Source organism: Dendropsophus ebraccatus, chromosome 5 (genome assembly GCF_027789765.1).
Source record: "Dendropsophus ebraccatus isolate aDenEbr1 chromosome 5, aDenEbr1.pat, whole genome shotgun sequence".
Taxonomy (NCBI): Eukaryota; Metazoa; Chordata; class Amphibia; order Anura; family Hylidae; genus Dendropsophus; species Dendropsophus ebraccatus.
Genome location: NC_091458.1, coordinates 92,974,543 through 92,991,749, shown reverse-complemented (window position 1 = coordinate 92,991,749; position 17,207 = coordinate 92,974,543). Strand labels below are relative to the sequence as shown.

The window sequence follows — 17,207 nt, the reverse complement described above, 5'->3', positions numbered from 1 at the left end:
TTGCATTATATTATTATAATATTTTAACAGTGCAGCATTACCAGTAACGTTTTATAATTACCGTCTTTTTAATGGGGCTCATTCCTATTGCTATTATGTTTGGGGACCACCTCTCTATGACTCCTTAAAGGAGGACTCCCCTACATTGTAACAATCAGTATAAAGTAGCGGCTGAGCCTTTGGTGTCAGTAATTGTACAGTTTCCCATAGCAACCTGATAACATTTCACCACATGTGGCGCCCCCTACAGCTGGTTACACTGCATAAGGAGCGGTCAGCGGCTGTAGCACTACAACTCCCAGGATTCTCTGCTCCAGGCGGCCGCCGGGTTTGTATTGGAGCCGGTGACAGGCAGGCTGTGCCGGGGCCTCTGACCCAGTAATAAGCGGAGGAGGCGGCCGCCCCTGTGCCCGGCCTCCGCACCGCCCGCCAGCCCCTCACACAGCCGGGCGGAAGATGGCGTTACTGCACAGACTGGCGCTCCGCAGCTACGTGACACTGTGAGTTCCATGGCGGGCGGGCGGCGGAAGTGACACACTGACAGCGCTCCGTGACTGCATGGCGGCTCTCCGCCTCGTCTATTGGTCTGTGCAATGTCGTAGACGTGGGCGGAAGAGACGTAGTGAGCGCCTGTGGTCCGGCGCGCTGTCTGCTCCGCATGTCTTGTATGTGCTGCTGTGTCTCCATGTCCTCTTCTCTATGGCCGCTCTTATTGCTCTGTCCCCCCCCCCCTCTGATCACTGCTTATAAGTGCTGTAGGCTACAGTATATGTCAGGGCTGTGGGCTCCACCTCTTATACAGTGAAGGTCTTTCCCATTGTCACAGGTGAATGAAATCCATCTCCTAATAGTGCAGACTGCCTATACGGATCGCTGTGTATATTGGCTTGTTCTAAAGAGCGGATACCAGACTCATACTGTAAGGGCCCGTTCACACTGAGCATAACAGCCTCAGTATCACACAGTGTCTCTTTAGCAGGGCTGGCGCTCCTCTGCTTCCATCACTCTCCACTCAAAGGCCCAGTTCACACTGAGCAAAAACTGTGGAATTCTGCGCCGCTGAATCCTGCCATGCTCGGTGTCCTGCAGGGTGTCCTGCAGTATCTCTACGGGAGCGTGCGTGTACCTCTGGTCTAAGTTTGGTGAACTTTGTGGTCTTTACTTAAAGGCGTTATACAGCGCTACAAAAACATGGCCACTTTCCCCCTACTGTTTCCCGCTTGGGTGAGGTTTTCAAACTCTGTTCCATTGAAGTAAATGGAGCTTAATTGCAAACCGCACCTGAACTGGAGACAACAGTAGGGGGAAAAGTGGCCATGTTTTTGCAGCGCTGGATAACCCCTTTAAGGTAAAAATCATGATTGTTGGAATTTGCAGCAAAGCAATTGCAGCAACATTGTTTAGGTAGTGATAAAATATCCCACAACTAGTTTTGTGTATAGTATAGTGTCTAGCTTCAGGAAAATATTTAGGTTTTTGGAGGATCTCTTGACAAGTCTTAGCAAATATTTGTATTCTCAATGAAATAACAATGTTGGAAGTATGCTTCCCTTACGTCTCATTGGCATCACAACATATGGGGTAAATTCGCCCCTGCGAGCCCCTGGGACGAAGGAATATTTAATGAAAAAAATAACAATTAAATTTTAATCCCCTCCTCCATGAGGTATAAATAGGCTCCACCTCCCCCTAGACCTCAGTCTTTTTTTTACTTCGTTGCTGTTAGCCCTAGGGGACTTTGTCCCTCCTCCGTTTTTATGCTTTGTTAACCTGTTGCATTCAGGTTTTCTCTCCAGGTAATGATTGCTGGGATGCCGCTGGAGCCGGTGTCCAGGTAGTATCCTGATATTTGCTTCTGCAGGTCTTAGCTTTTAAGTTTTTCTTACCTAGTGCGTCTTGGAACGCACTCTGCGTGTCACCCGAGCCGCTAGCTTTTCTTCCAGTCGCGTTCGACTGTGGAACGCATCGGCGCTGCGTGCATCTCAGCACTGCGGCATCAGCATCATGTCACTTCCGGGGGCTGGCAGCGGCGTGCGCTCTCTGCATGCCGGATTAGCTGTGTGTTCAAGGCAGAAGGTAAGCTGTTGCTACCTCTAGGTCTGGCTGTCTTCCTCTGGAAGGATTTTCTGTGGCTCATCTGGGTCTAATAGAAAACATCTGAGTGCAAAGTGCTGTGATCTCTCTTCTATATACTTAAAAGTAAGTGTTGCTGCCACCTAGTGTCTCTTTCCGATATTACTCTAGCCAGGCTAGTGGTTTATATGTATTGTAATACATTGATTATTTGCAGATGTCTGAAATGGAGACCAGTCCTGCTGCTGGCAAAAGACCTTCTAAGGAAGCACTTCATGTGCCGAGTGTGAGACTCCTCTACCTGACGGCTATGGATACCGTAGGAGGATAATTTTTTCCAGATAAGATTCATCCTTTCTTTCATAAAAATATTTATGAATGCCTAAAAATATTTATAATGCCTAAGTACGCTGTCCTTCATGCAGACCTAAACCTATGAGGAGCCTGATGTTCAGGATGTATTTTGTATGGGTCAAGGACTATGTGCAAAAGACTTTAGCGGCTAATGAGAATCGCCGCCCGTGTCCTAAGTTAAAGACCAAATGGAGTATTTCTCTCTCTACTCCCAGCCTTTGAGTATATTACTTTATGGCTGTAGGATTATGGTCATTTTCAGTTTTACTGTGATTGATGAAGTTAAGTCATCATCTTCTGAAACCTCTTCTACTTCTGAAGATGAGAAAGAATTATTCAGGGGGTATTTCACAGCTGATAGAATTCACAAGCTCTGCTAGCTGTGCAAGCTGAAATACACCCTGAGGAAATAGAAGAGGATAGGATTGTTCCTCCTCAAAAAAGCCTAGGGCTTTTTCTGTGGGTAAGACTTCATTGTCTATGTTACAGGCGAAATGGAAGGAACCGGAAAAGGCTCCGGGTTTGAGCAAGAGGTTTAAGACCTTATATGTTCTCAAGGAAGAACAATGTAAGGACTGGAATGAGCCTCCAAAGGTTGACCCGGCCATAGCCAAACTGTCAAAATGTACTGTGCTGCCTGCGGAGGACGGATCCAATCTTAAGGATCTGATGGATAGAAGGGTGGAGGTAGCCCTCAAGAGATCATATACGGCAGCGGCAGCCCAAGGGGCAGTCTCCATTTCTTCTTTGAGGTTTCTAGAAGCCTAAGAAGATGGCTGAACAAGGTCCAGGAAAATTTGGAAGGTAGAGCTAGCAGGGACAAGGTCCTTCGCTCCTTAAAAAAGGTCATTATGGCCATTGACTTCCTCTGCGATGATGCATCTCAGGGAACCAGGTTAGCGTAAAAAAACTAGTACGCTCTCAACCGCTGCCGAAGGGCGCTATGGTTAAAACCCTGGGTTGGAGATGCTAACTTAAAAATTCAGCTCTGTAATATGGAGTTCCAGCCAGGTAGGCTGTTTGGCTCTGAGCTGGATAAATTAATGGAGGAATTGTCTGACAAGGAGGGGAAGTCCCTACCACTGTCCTATAAGAGCGGTGATTCCTTTCGCAGAGCAAAATCTCCTCAGCGAGGCAAAGGGAGATACCAGTACAGAGGTCGAGGAAGAAACTATTCCAGAAGAGGTTCCGGGAAGCAGCAGAATAAGGACACCAACAAGAAACCAGACTTCTGACGCAGAAGCTGTCCAGTGGGAACACGTCTGAGTTTGTTTCTCCCTGCCTGGGAAGAATTAAGAAAAGATCACTGGGTGTTAAATATTATTCAAAATGGTTATGTCCTTCATTTATCATCTCTTCCTCCTCCAAGATTTCTTCTGTCAAGAAATCTTAAGCCAGAAAGACACTTAGTCCTAGAGACAGAAATTCTTTACCTCCTTTCCATTGAGGCTCTAGAGGATGTTCCTCTATCTGAGATCGGTCAGGGAGTTTACTCCCCAGTGTTACTAGTGCTGAAGCCATCCGGAAATTGGAGGCTTATTATAGATTTGCGATATCTCAACAGGTGCATCGTAAAGAAGACGTTCCACATGGAGAACATAAGATCGGTAAAATCTATCCTCCAGGAGGGAGATTTTATGGTCACCGTAGATCTACCGGATGCATATCTTCATGTACCGATTCTGAAGGCTCACAGGAGAGCCTTCGCCATCCAAATCCAGGGGAAGGGAAGACACTTACAATTCAAAGTCCTTCCATCCGGAATACCTCCGCACCCTTTGTTTTCACAAAGGTTGTGTCACCATGATGGTTTGCTTCCGTTTACAGGGGATAAAGTTATCCCTTACCTGGACGATTGGTTGATTATGACTCAGACTCAGGATCTTCTGGGAGTTCAGTTGATCTATGTCCAGGACATACTTCAACAATTAGGTTGGCTTATCAACATAGCGAAATCAGACTTAATTCCTAATTCCTCCTCATCAGGTATCCATAAGAACATAAATGCGCTTTCTAGGGCTCCTTGCCTCAGCTGCGGACGCGGTGCCGTGGGCGTTATGGCACATGAGATTTCTTCAGAGAGAAGCACTAACAGTATGGAACCGAGGACTGAAGGACTTGGATGCGATGCATGTTCTATCAACTCAAACAAGACCTTCTCTAATGTGGTGGAGACAAGTCAAACATGGAGTTTTATTTTCAGAACCACACTGGATAACCATCACGACAGATGCTTCAGGAACAGGTTGGGGAGCTCATCTGACAGTCATCACGACTGCAGGATCTTGGAGTCAACAGGAATCCGCTCTGCCCTCCAACGTGAGGGAGCTCAGAGCGATTTACCTAGCTCTTCTTCATTTTTCTCCTCCTATTTTACAGAGAGCAGTCAGAATCCGGATGAACGACATGACCTGTGTGGCGTACCTAAACAGGGAGGTACCAGATCCCCTTCTCTCCTCAGGGAAGTAGAGAAGATTTTTCTGTTGGGCAGAAACGAGAATAACCAGACTCTCTGCGATTCATATCAGGGGTGTCGACAATATATTGGCGGATTGACTGAGTCGAGGCCTGACATTACCGGGGGAATGGTCTCTCTCAAGGAGAGTGTTCATTCAGTTAACTCAGAGGTGGGGGCTTCCTCAGAGAGACCTCATGGCATCAGCAAGCAATGCCAAACTGAGGAATTTCTGTTCCCTTTACAGGGCAGACAATCCCACGGTAGTGGACTCAATGACAATACCATGGACATACCAGCTGGCGTATATCTTTCCTCCCATAGCCATGATTCCCAGAGTTTGACAAAGATCAGTCTAGATCAGTCGTCAGTAATAATAATCACTCCCTTCTGGCCGAAGGGGTCATGGTTCACCCTCCCCATGAATATGAGCAGAGGGGAATTTTGGAGGTTACCTCTGCATCCGGATCTAATATTCCAGGGTCAACATCTGTGCAGGAATCTTTCCAGCCTCAGCTTGAGAGGACCATATTGAACTCTAGTTTTTCTGAGAAGGTATAGTATACCCTTTCTCACGCTCGTAGTAGCACTACAAATAAATCATATGCACGTATTTGGAAGATTTTTCAAGATTGGTGTGCAAGCAGGAGTATTGATGGACTTAAACCTTCTACACCACAGTCATTGGAGTTTTTACAGGAAGGCTTCTATAAAGGATTAAAACCTAGTTCCATCAAGGTGCAGATAGCAGCCCTCTCTGCACACCTAAACTCACGTTTCTTTCAGATCTTGGAGGTAAAGAATTTTGTTAAGGCTAGACTATGCCTAACCTGGTAAAGCAGGTAGACCCATGGGACTTATCCTTTGTGTTGAGACGCCTGTGTCTTCCTCCCTTTAAGCCTTGGGAGGAAGTAGACTTCAAGTTAACATTGAAAATTTCTCTTTTAGTAGCCATTACCTCTGCTAAGAGAGTTGGAAAACTTCAAGCCCTTGGCTCTGCACCTCCATACGTGATTTTTTCCCAAGACAAAGTTATCCTTAGGTTCCTTCCAGGATTCCTGCCTAAGGTGGCTTCATTTGCCAACATCAACCAGCCAATAGTATTGCCTGTATTTTCTCCTACTGGATCATCTAAAGAAGACTTGGATCTTTCTTTATTGGACGTATCCAGAGCTATCAAGATCTATCTACATAGAGTAGGGGATTTTCGTAAAGACGAGAATTCTTTATCCCTTTCGCAGGAAAGAACAAGGGGAGAAAGGCTTCAAAACCTTCAATATTCAGATGGATCTGTGACTCCATTGCCTTATGTTACTCCTCTGCTGATCTGGATCCACCAGAATTTACCAGGGCTCACTCTACTAGAGCTGTGGCCTCCACTTGGGCAGAGAGTGCCGCTGTGCCACTTGAGGACATATGCCAGGCAGCTACCTGGTCGTCTTTGACTACCTTTGTGAGATATTTCAGGCTGGATACTTCTTTCTTGTCAAGAACAACCTTTGCAAGATCTGTTCTTAATGCGGACGTAATAATTTACCCGCCCATTGGGGATAATGCTTGCTAATTCCCCATATGTTGTGATGCCAATGGGACGTAAGGGAAGCTAAAATTATGTTAATTTGTTTTCCCTAAGACCCATTGGCATCACAAGACTCCCTCCCTGTGTTTTATGTTTCTTTATAATTAGACTGAGGTCTAGGGGGAGGTGGAGCCTATTTATACCTCATGGAGGAGGGGATTAAAATTTAATTGTTATTTTTTTCATTAAATATTCCTTCGTCGCAGGGGCGAATTTACCCATATGTTGTGATGCCAATGGGTCTTAGGGAAAACAAATTAACATAATAATTTTAGCATTCTGCCATTTCTTTTGTTACTGCACATGGAAATGTATCAGTTGTAAATGACTTCTATTTATAAAATGCAAGCCTTGCACTACATACAGCGGCTGAATGCCTGGAGGAATCCTGTGTGCTTTCCAGACGGACAAGGTGCTCTCTGCTACCTCCTCTGTCCATGTCAGTATTTGGGTGCGTTCCCACATAGAGAGTTTGCAGCAGATTGGACGCTGCAAGCTTTACAGCAAATCCACTGCAATAATCGGTATCATTAACCCTTTAAGGATCAGGCACTAAATGACCCAGTGGACCGAGCCAATTTTAATTTCTGTGTTTTCGTTTTTTCCTTCTCCCCTTCTAAGAGCTCTAGCACTTTCAGTTTTCTATCTACTCGGCCATGTAAGGGCTCCCTTTTTTCAGCAATAGGTGTACTTTGTAATGGCGTCTTTCATTCTACCATAATATGTATGATGAAACACCAAAATTATTATTTATGAAAATATACATTGGTGAAATTGTAAAAAAGAATGCAATATGGTAACGTTTGGGGGGGGTTCCTGTGTCTACGTAATGCACTATACGGTAAAAGTGACATGATACCATTATTCTATAGGTCAGTCCGAACACAACCATATGCCGCTTTACACAGATTTTCTAATGTTTTTTTTTTTTTTTTTTTATGAAATCCTTTTTTTTTTTTTGCAATTATTAATAAAATGGGCCTACTATTAATACCATATTTGTGTAGATCGGACGTTTTAATCACTTTTTATTAATTTTTAATATGTATAAAGTAAAAAAAAATAGCAATTCTGCCGTTTTCTCCCTAGGGAGTCCTGGAAAACATGGATACAGCCTATGTATATGTAGCCACAGAGTGGTGTAAATATTACACCACTCTCATATTGTCATTCCCAGATTGTTGAGTTTTATGCAAGTATCTAGCACCAAAATAATACCCGCACGCCGGCTGTCTAAAGGATAAAATAACTCTGCTCTGCTTTATTAATCAAAAAATAGAAACGGGCGGCACTACAGATACATATATGCGGTGCATATGAAGTACGATCAAGATTCACAGTCTGCTGTAGATATGGACTAAACAAGTGGTGCAAACTCCCCAAAAAGCGGCAAATAGTCCAATATGAATACAGTTCAAAGAAGAGAAGAATGGAGTGCACTCACCAAAGTCTTCGTAAACTTTTATTCCTTCATATAAAAAAACTGGACTTAGTGCAGACACGGACATGGCAGACGCTAGGAAACAAACAAAGCGGTAACAGACTGTTTCGCACGTGACCGCGCTTCTACGGACCTCTGTATGTGTTTGTTTCCTAGCGTCTGCCATGTCCGTGTCTGCACTAAGTCCAGTTTTTTGATATGAAGGAATAAAAGTTTATGAAGACTACTTTGGTGAGTGCCCTCCATTCTTCTCTTGTTTGATCTGCTCTGCTTTATGACTGCATATACTTGTGACCGAAACGTGTAGGGTGGAGTGTTTACTGCATTACTCAAGACTAAAGCGTACATGTCATTACAGATAACTTTTGACATGACATCAAACATGTCAAAAGTTATTGCTCACAGCAGGTCTCACTGCTGAGATCCACTCTGATAAAATAGCTGCAAACCACCTCCTGACCAGCCACTCATTCCATCTATATAAGTCAATGAGAAAATATTGACGGAATGTGCGCCCAGCTAGGAAGTGGATCACACTGCTGTGATCTCTCCACGGCTATATCTTCTTATGAGACCCCCGATAAGCGATTCTTTGTTTTCTACAATAAACGATTGCACTTTTGGAAACGACCTAAAATTGTTCACCATAGTTACATAGTTAATACGGTTGAAAAAAGACACATGTCCATCAAGTTCAACCAAGGAGGGGATGGATACAGGGAAGGAGAGGGGTGATAGGTTCTATACATATGCATTTATATTATTTTGCTCTAAGAACTTGTCTAGGCCGGTTTTGAAGCCCTCTACTGTTGTTGCTGTGACCAGATCCTGTGGTAGACTGTTCCACAGTTCTCATGGTAAAGAAGGCTTGTCGCCTCCGGAGATTGAACCTTTTTTTTATCCAGGCGGGGCCGGGCCCTCTTGTCCTTTGAGGGGGTTTTACCTGGAAGATCTTTTCCCCATATTTCTTGTAGGGGCCATTTATATATTTAAATAAGTTAATCATATCTCCCCCTTAAACGTCTCTTCTCCAGACTAAACAAATTTAATTCTTTTAATCTCTCCTCATAACTAAGATGTTCAATTCCCCTTATTAGTTTAGTTGCCCGTCTTTGTTACCTCTCCAGCTCTAGAACATCCTTTTTATGAATCGGGTTCCAAAACTAGATAGCATACTCCAGATGAGGCCGCACCAAAGCTTTATAAAGCGGTAATATTATATCCCTGTCCCGAGAGTCCATGCCTGTTTTAATGCATGACAATATCCTGCTGGCTTTAGAAACAGCTGACTGACATTGTGTACTGTTCTGTAGTCTATTATCTACAAGTACACCCAGATCCTTCTCCATCAGCGACTCTCCCAGAGTAACTCCCCCCAGAACATATGATGCATGCGGGTTATTAGTACCCAGGTGCATAACTTTACATTTATCCACATTGAACCTCATTTGCCAAGTGGACACCCAAACACACAGTGTGTTTAAGTCATCCTGTAACATCTGCACATCCTCCATAGACTGTACTGTACTACAAAGCTTGGTGTCATCTGCAAAGATAGAAACATTGCTGTTAATTCCATTCTCAATATCATTAATAAACAAGTTAAACAGAAGAGGGCCCAGTACTGACCCTTGGGATACACCACTTATTACCGGGGACCATTCGGAGTAGGAATCATTGACCACCACTGTCTGGGTACGATTTTTAAGCCAGTTTTCAATCCAGTTACACATTAAATTTTCCTAACCGATAGACTTTAACTTACCCATCAGACGTCCATGAGGAACTGTGTCAAACGCTTTTGCAAAATCCAGGTACACAATATCCACAGTCGCGCCGCCATCCAGGCTTCTACTTACCTCTTCATAGAAACATATCAGGTTGGTTTGACAGCTTCTGTCCTTAGTAAAACCATGCTGGTTATCACTTATAATACTATTAGCCACTACATATTCCTGGATGTAGTCCCTTATAAGCCCCTCAAATAGTTTCCCCACAATGGACGTTAAGCTTACAGGTCTATAGCTACCTGGGGAAGTTCGAGAGCCCTTTTTGAAGATCGGCACTACATTTGCCTTAAGCCAGTCCCACGGCACAATACCAGTAAGCAAAGAATCACTGAATATTTCATACAAGGGTAGAGAAATTACAGAACTGAGTTCCCTAAGAACTCTGGGGTGTAATCCATCAGGCCCTGGAGCTTTGGTTACATTGAGTTTATTTAATTTATCCTGGACCATATCTATAGTAAGCCAGTTCAGTACATTACATGTGTTAGCAGCACTGGCCCCACCCACCTCAGTACTGGCCCCACTCACAACAGCTCCATGTTCATAATACATGAAGAGATAGTGGTTAATTACCATTGCAATTACGATCGTTCATATACTCTAGTATACAAACAATATGTACATACATGAAAGATTTGCAAGCAATTAGCGAATGATTAATGATGATTTTCTGGTCACCTCAAAGGATGTGATCAATGACATACGCACAAACTTTAATTAGTTTAATTGTAACGATTTTTTGCACGATAATCTTTCCGTATAATAGGGCCCTAACTTTTGACGTGTCTGATGACATGTGAAGGCTATGTTCACACACAGTATTTTTGCTCAGTATTTTGGTCAGTATTTTTCAACCAATACTGACTAACAGTGGATAGAAAACACACCAAGGCTATGTTCACACACTGTTGAAATTTACATAGTTCTTAAAATTTACTGTTTGGGAGATATAGACTTGCTAATACCCCTTATGCTGCTTTGTTTGATAACCTTTTAGTTTGCCTGGCATCCACTAGGTTGGGTCACTTATGCTCAGTTCAATTGCAGTCACATGATCTGTCTCATTAGTGCTGGCAGTTGGTTTTCACTTCACATTTCATATGGTATTATAAGGTATAAAAAAAGGGGGATGGTTAAAGTAAATGTATCACAATTACATTCACTTTAAGTCCTTCACATGGCTAGAACGTCACTGGTGCGGGGAAGCAGGTGCAGCGGTCCTTTTTTTTAACCGTGTCCTGGTTCCTGAGTATTCCCGGTCGGGGGTGAAGCACTGGAGGTGGGCCAGCCCGCCCTAGTGATGCCACATATAAGGGCGTATAGCCCGAAACATGTAGCTGTTACAAGGACTATGGAGTGTTTTTAATTGTGTCTTCAATAAACTTCGTTATATGAGCAACTGGATCTGGAGCTGGACATCCCTCTTTTCCTGGTTCCTGAACGGCTGTCGCCAAACAGTGTACCGTGCACCGGTCTGAGTTCCTCTGGGAGAAGGGTGAGCTGTTTACCCGTGGTATTGTATTAGCCCGCCCTAGTGGGAGGAAACCCCTGCCCCTCTGTGACGTGGCTCTATTAGAGCTTTAATAACAAAATTGTATATGTTTACCAGGTTATTATGTATCCTCTTACAAGGTCTTGGACTGATATTGTAAATTTTATTACTTTAAGGGTAGCTTCACACGTACTGATTCGCAGCGTTAATAACGCTGCGAGTCGGCTAGGTCCTGGCAGATCACTTTCACTACATATACACAGCGGTCTGAATGACCACTGCGTGTATGTTACTCTGCCTGCCGCTTAACCCCTTCTGTTGCCGCCCGGCTCCCGCTCCCCCTCTGTATACATTACCTGTCCTCGCTGCACGGGTCCCGGCGTACTGCTCTCCCGCCTGGCCAATCAGTGGCTGCGGCAGGGAAACACACTGATTGGCCGGGAGGGAGAGCAGGACGCCGGGACCCCGTGCAGCGAGGACAGGTAATGTATACAGAGCGGGAGCAAGGCGGCAGAATTAAATACACGCAGCGGTCGTTCAGACCGCTGTGTGTATGTAGTGAAAGAGATCTGCCAGGACCTAGCTGACTTGCAGCGTTATTAACGCTGCAAGTCTGTACTTGTGAAGCTACCCTAAAACTAAAAGGTGTGTGTGTGTGTGTGTGTGTGTAGATGAGGGCAGTAGCAGTAGTGGGATCAGTAGTTGATGAGGAGAGTAGTAGTGGGAGTAATAGTAGCAGAAGTGGTAGCATTAGTTACAGGTAGGCATGGTGTGGACAGGGCGCTGTGTCAGGTTCTCATCCACTCTCCGGTGATGGCGTTCTGGGTCTCCTGCTGGAGTATCTTCTGTGTGCTGGCAACGGAGGTTAATGCAGCACTGGATCCAGCCCTAGTAATTACGAATCTAACCTCCTGATATGTCCTTTTTGTGCATGGGGTGCTAAGGATGAAGGTTAGTTTCTTAGATTTGTGTAACCTGCTGATAGTTATCCTTTAAGTGAAGTTTACTGTAAAAGGATGGAATATCATAAACCAGTCATTGAGTAGCAGATAATAAATATGATTGCCTCTTGTACATAAAATGTCAGCCTCAGAGCCCTCAATATGTATTGGTGTTTATAGGACCTGTTCAAAGGTTAGTTTGGGGGTAGTTATTGTGCTGTTTTCAGCAGTTCTTTCGCATTCAAATTTTTATTACAATTTTTATATGTAAGGCAGATAAAACACGCTAATGACAGGCAATATATGACAAGGAAATAACTACAAACCAGGGAAAAGAGAAGGTACCTAGAGGAATATGCAATAAGACAGTCATAAAATAGTTCTCCAACAACAGGTTTAGCTGGTAAATACAGCAAAATAACTGATGATATGTCAAAGTCCAACTAGGAATTATCTGGCAGCACCATTACCAAAGTCCAACTAATCACCCCCCCCCCCTCCAAAAATGGAAAAAAAAATTAGCAATGGAAGATTTCAGCAATTCTTATGTAATAGCAAAATGTTAATCGATATAGGTTGTGCTTAATATTTCAGTAAAATGTATTTGTTTTTATCATAACTATCTGGCTGAAGCTGTTGCTGTTCAGAGTAGATATCTTCTGATATATATATCAAAAAAAATTTGTATATTGGTATAAATGAACTTGCCACAATGAACAACATTTCACAAACTGTTTTCATGAAAGAAAAAAAATACGGCCTGAATTTCATGCTCTGAATCTTAGTTTTATTCTTCCATTCAATTCCAGGCCAACAATTGATGCTACAGATACAGATACTTAAAATTTAAGGCAGACCTTTCCTATTATACTGCAAAAGAGTGTGCAATAGATAATAAAGTTGGAAAACCTAGAAAACAACCAGGAGATCAAGTATTTAATTTGGCAACTCCATCAATCTATAGATGTATAGCTAAACTGTGTCTGGTGCCTCCCAGCATGATGCGGATCAGCACTAAGCCGTCTAAATGCATCTACATGCCAGTAAGGTATCCATTGGTAACTCACGAGAGTGTTGGGAAATAGAAGATCCACTGTTGGGAATAAGGTAATAGTGTAAGATTATAGCTTATAATGGAGCCTCAGAATTGTTCTCTACTGCCTTCAATTTCTTGTCATAATTGTGTGACACTAGAGGTGAGGAAAATTCACTGTAAAGAGAAAATATTAGGCCATGGATAAACATATCAAGCTGTGAGGTAGTAGTCCGTTCAATAGCTTTTTACTTTTATCAGCCTTTGCTATTGATTCATCTATATGTGTTCATACTTTTTAGACCCTTCTTACCCCAGAAAATTGTTAATATCATTTCTGCCACAAACATTTATTTTACAGCATTTTCTATGCCTTTTTTTAAATAATGAAAAAATACTTTATACAAGATATTTTGATGGATAAAAATACAGCAAAGGGACAACATTTACATCTGTAATGTGGTTGCTGTGCGCAGGTGCTCTCATTTTATCGGTACTTCTGACATCTGTTCTAGTAATCTCTATGAAACATGGCTGCGTGGGTACCTATTCTCAGAACTCTGCATTCCTCTGTCATGCTACCTAAGAAATATATGAACAAATTGTCAGCTGGGTGTTACCAGTTGAGGTGTGTCCCTACATTCTGTCTCTGGCAAGAAGAATAGTAACACCCAGTTGTCTATTTACTTATAAATATACTATGTGGAAATAGCAGAGGAATGGTATAACACATGGCTTTTAGAAAAGATCCTCCAGTTATTCATGAGGAAAGTATATATTTTTTTTTTTTATAGGTGTGTCAGGAGTAGTGTCAGATCCACTTTAGGAGTAAATATTGGACAGTTTGCCCCTGTCACATCTGGCATCTATTTTGCTAAGAAAGCCTTGCATAACGTGTGATATTGCGACCTGAGATTGGAAAAATTGTTCGATATCCGCTTATCTAAAATAAAAATGTTTTTACTTCAGTGCCTCTTGTTTCTGACTGAATTTATCCTATTAGGGTGCGTTCACACCTACAGGATCTGCAGCAGATTTGATGCTGTGTTCAGTTATTTAAATGAAATCTGCTGCAGAAAATCAGCTGCAGATCCTGTAGGTGTGAACGCACCATAAAAGTGTTATTTGGAAACTTGATTAGTGTTGCCAGACTGAGCTTAAAAAAAAAGTTGTACTCACCTGTTGCAACCTCCCACTACTCCCATTACAATGGTGCCCAGTTCCTGTTGCGCACCACTTCCTGGTGACACTTTAGCATAAGAAAGTGCCTGCATTGCCCACCTCAGTCAGCGATTGGCAGGCTGGGCAGATACCTGTGTGGAGACCAGATGGTCCTCAACAGGTGCTGTCTGGATGGCAGTAGTGCAGGATTGCAGCTGGTTAACTACATCTTTTTTTAACCCAGTATGGCAAGAAATAACAGGCCTAGGGACATGTCAGAGATTGTGATTGCTAGAACAAAGGGACAGAAGTTCTTTGCTGAGCACCTGTCCCTTTGTTTCTACTCTGCTTTCCTTGGACCAGTCTAAAAAAGTTGAATAGAGACTGTCAAGGTGTCCGTACTCATTTCTAATCACCCACTTGTATACCATATGTTCAATTTATTTTAATGGGGTACAATAGAAAGAAACTTGATGCATTGTGGACACTTACACTCTACCTGCAAAGAGACATTTACAGCAGATGCAATAACTTGCACTGTTAAAATTAATGACTAAACCCATGTTTACTTAATGCACTTTACAGTAAAACTGACATTTTATCTTTATTCTATAGGTCAGTATGAATACAGTGATATGCAGTTTATATAGCTTTTCTAATGTTTTACTATTGTTATTAACAGTAAAACATTTTTTTTTGCAAATAGGTATGATTACAATGGCTTTATTGTAACTCTTATAGCGCTTTCATTTTTTTACCTAGGGGCTGTATGTGGCGCCATTTTTTGCGTCATGATCTCTAGTTTTTATTAGTAATCACATTTGTGTAGTTCGACGTATTGATCACTTTTTATTAATTTTTTTTATATATAAAATCTTATAAAAAAATTACCAATCCTTGCATTTTATTACCGTGCGGGAATAATATTGTTTTATTTTAACAGATATGACAATTACGCATGCTACGACATATAATAGGTTGATTAATTTTATTATTTATGTGTGTTTTATTTATAAAATGGGAAGGGGGGGTGTTTTGTTTTTTTTTACTTTTTTTTTTTGGGGGGGGGGGGGCTATGGCACATTTTTAAAAGGAAAACGTTTTAGTCTCCCTATGGGACTATTACCTAGGTACATTGGATTCCATAGACTAATCACTGCTATGCCATAGCATAGCAGCGATCAGTATTATCTTTGATCTTCTGATAGAGTCTGTCACAGGATCGTGAGGGCCTGGCTCCTAATAGCAGCTGGTCTTCACCCGCTATGAAGCGAGCTCAGCTCCTGAGCCCAGTACCCCGGAGGGGGCATACATTTACACCCTCTTGCGCCAAGGACCAGGCTACAAGGGCGTAAATGTATGCCCATGGTCGTTAAGTGGTTGAAAGCTGTTTCCATGCGTAGAGGGAACTTGGTATCTACAAAAGGAGGTGTAATTACAGTACAATTTGTTACTGTTTAAAAAACAGACAGCCAGTCTCGAAAGAAAGGAACTTGTGCACATGACCATATCCTTTCTTAGGGCCGGTTCACACTGAGCAAACACGGCGTAATTCCGCGGCGGAGCTCTCCGCCACGGAATCCCGCCGTGCTCAGTGTGCTGCTTTTAGCGAATGGGAGAGCGCGCGCCTGTCCACTCCGTCTCCTCTCCGCTCAAAGAATGAACATGTTCATTCTTTGAGCGGAGAGTGGCAGCAGCGGACGAGCACGCTCCCTCTCCATTTACTTAACAGCAGGACACTAAGCACGGCGGGATTCCACGGCAGAGAGCTCCGCCACGGAATTGCGCCGTGTTTGCTCAGTGTGAACCGTCCCTTACTATCAGCAAATACATGTCCACAGCATCCATAGACAACTTTGGGCTCATTTGTACTGCTCTTCTACACTGAAATTATCTATCACCTAAATTTTCTGGTATGGGCAACCTCCAGTAAATATACTGAGAGGTCTCAATGGCCAATAGAAATGAATGGGTCAGAAAATGTATCCGTTTGTGCATGAGGCCTAAAGCTGGCTTCCCACATAGTTAATTAATCAATATTTTTAGCCAAAACATGTAGGTTCGAGAAAAGAGAAAAACTATCATGGAAAAAAATTGCACCTTTTTCTGTGTTTTGGCTACAAATGCTGGCAAGTTGCACTGTCCCTTGTATTGTGTGCCAAATAGATGTTGTTTGCAAAGAAAATTGCATTGTAATCAATGGACAACATCCGGAAATAATTGACATGCTCATTATGGCCAATTCAATTCAACCCATTTCACTATGAAAAGAACGGCCGTTGTTTTAATTGAAAACTGTGAACATAGCCCTACATTGTGACCGGTTTGAGAATGTCATCAACCTGTAATGGTATCTTGAGAAGGAGAAAACTGTGTAATTCTGAGCTCACTGGATAAAATCATTCCTTTATTAATATGCAAAAGATAAAAATCCAAAACATGATGAGTATTAAAGGGGTTATCCAGTGCTACAAAAACATGGCCACTGTCTTTCAGAGACAACATGACGCTTGTTTCCAGTTCAGGTGCGGTTTGCAATTAAGCTCCATTCACTTCAATGGAACTGAGCAGCAAAACCCCGCCAAAGCTGGAGACAAGAGTGGGGCTGTCTCTAGAAGAAAGTGGCCACTTTTTTGTAGCGCTGGATAACCCTTTTAGGTAATGCTGCATTTACACGTAACAATTATCGTACGAATTTGCGCGATAACAATCGAATTGGAACGATAATCGTACGTGTAAACGCAGCGAACGATCATACGACGAACGATACATCGCGCATTTTGATCTTTCAACATGTTATCAAATCGTCATTTGTCGTTCGCAAAAAAATCGCAAATCGTTCCGTGTGAACAGTCGTTCGCCGATTTAACCAATGTGTGAGATAGGTT

The 17,207-nt window shown here is 42.7% G+C and overlaps 1 protein-coding gene across 1 annotated transcript in view; it reads left to right on the top strand.

Moving 5' to 3' along the window:
• The first annotated feature begins 348 nt into the window (after positions 1-348).
• The window catches only part of CLYBL (citramalyl-CoA lyase), a 243,556-nt gene continuing 226,697 nt past the window's right edge, over positions 349-17,207 (top strand). Inside the window, 1 exon segment of the mRNA XM_069970730.1 lies at positions 349-500. Within this exon segment, the coding sequence (XP_069826831.1) occupies positions 457-500 (44 nt within the window). The 5' untranslated portion in view covers positions 349-456.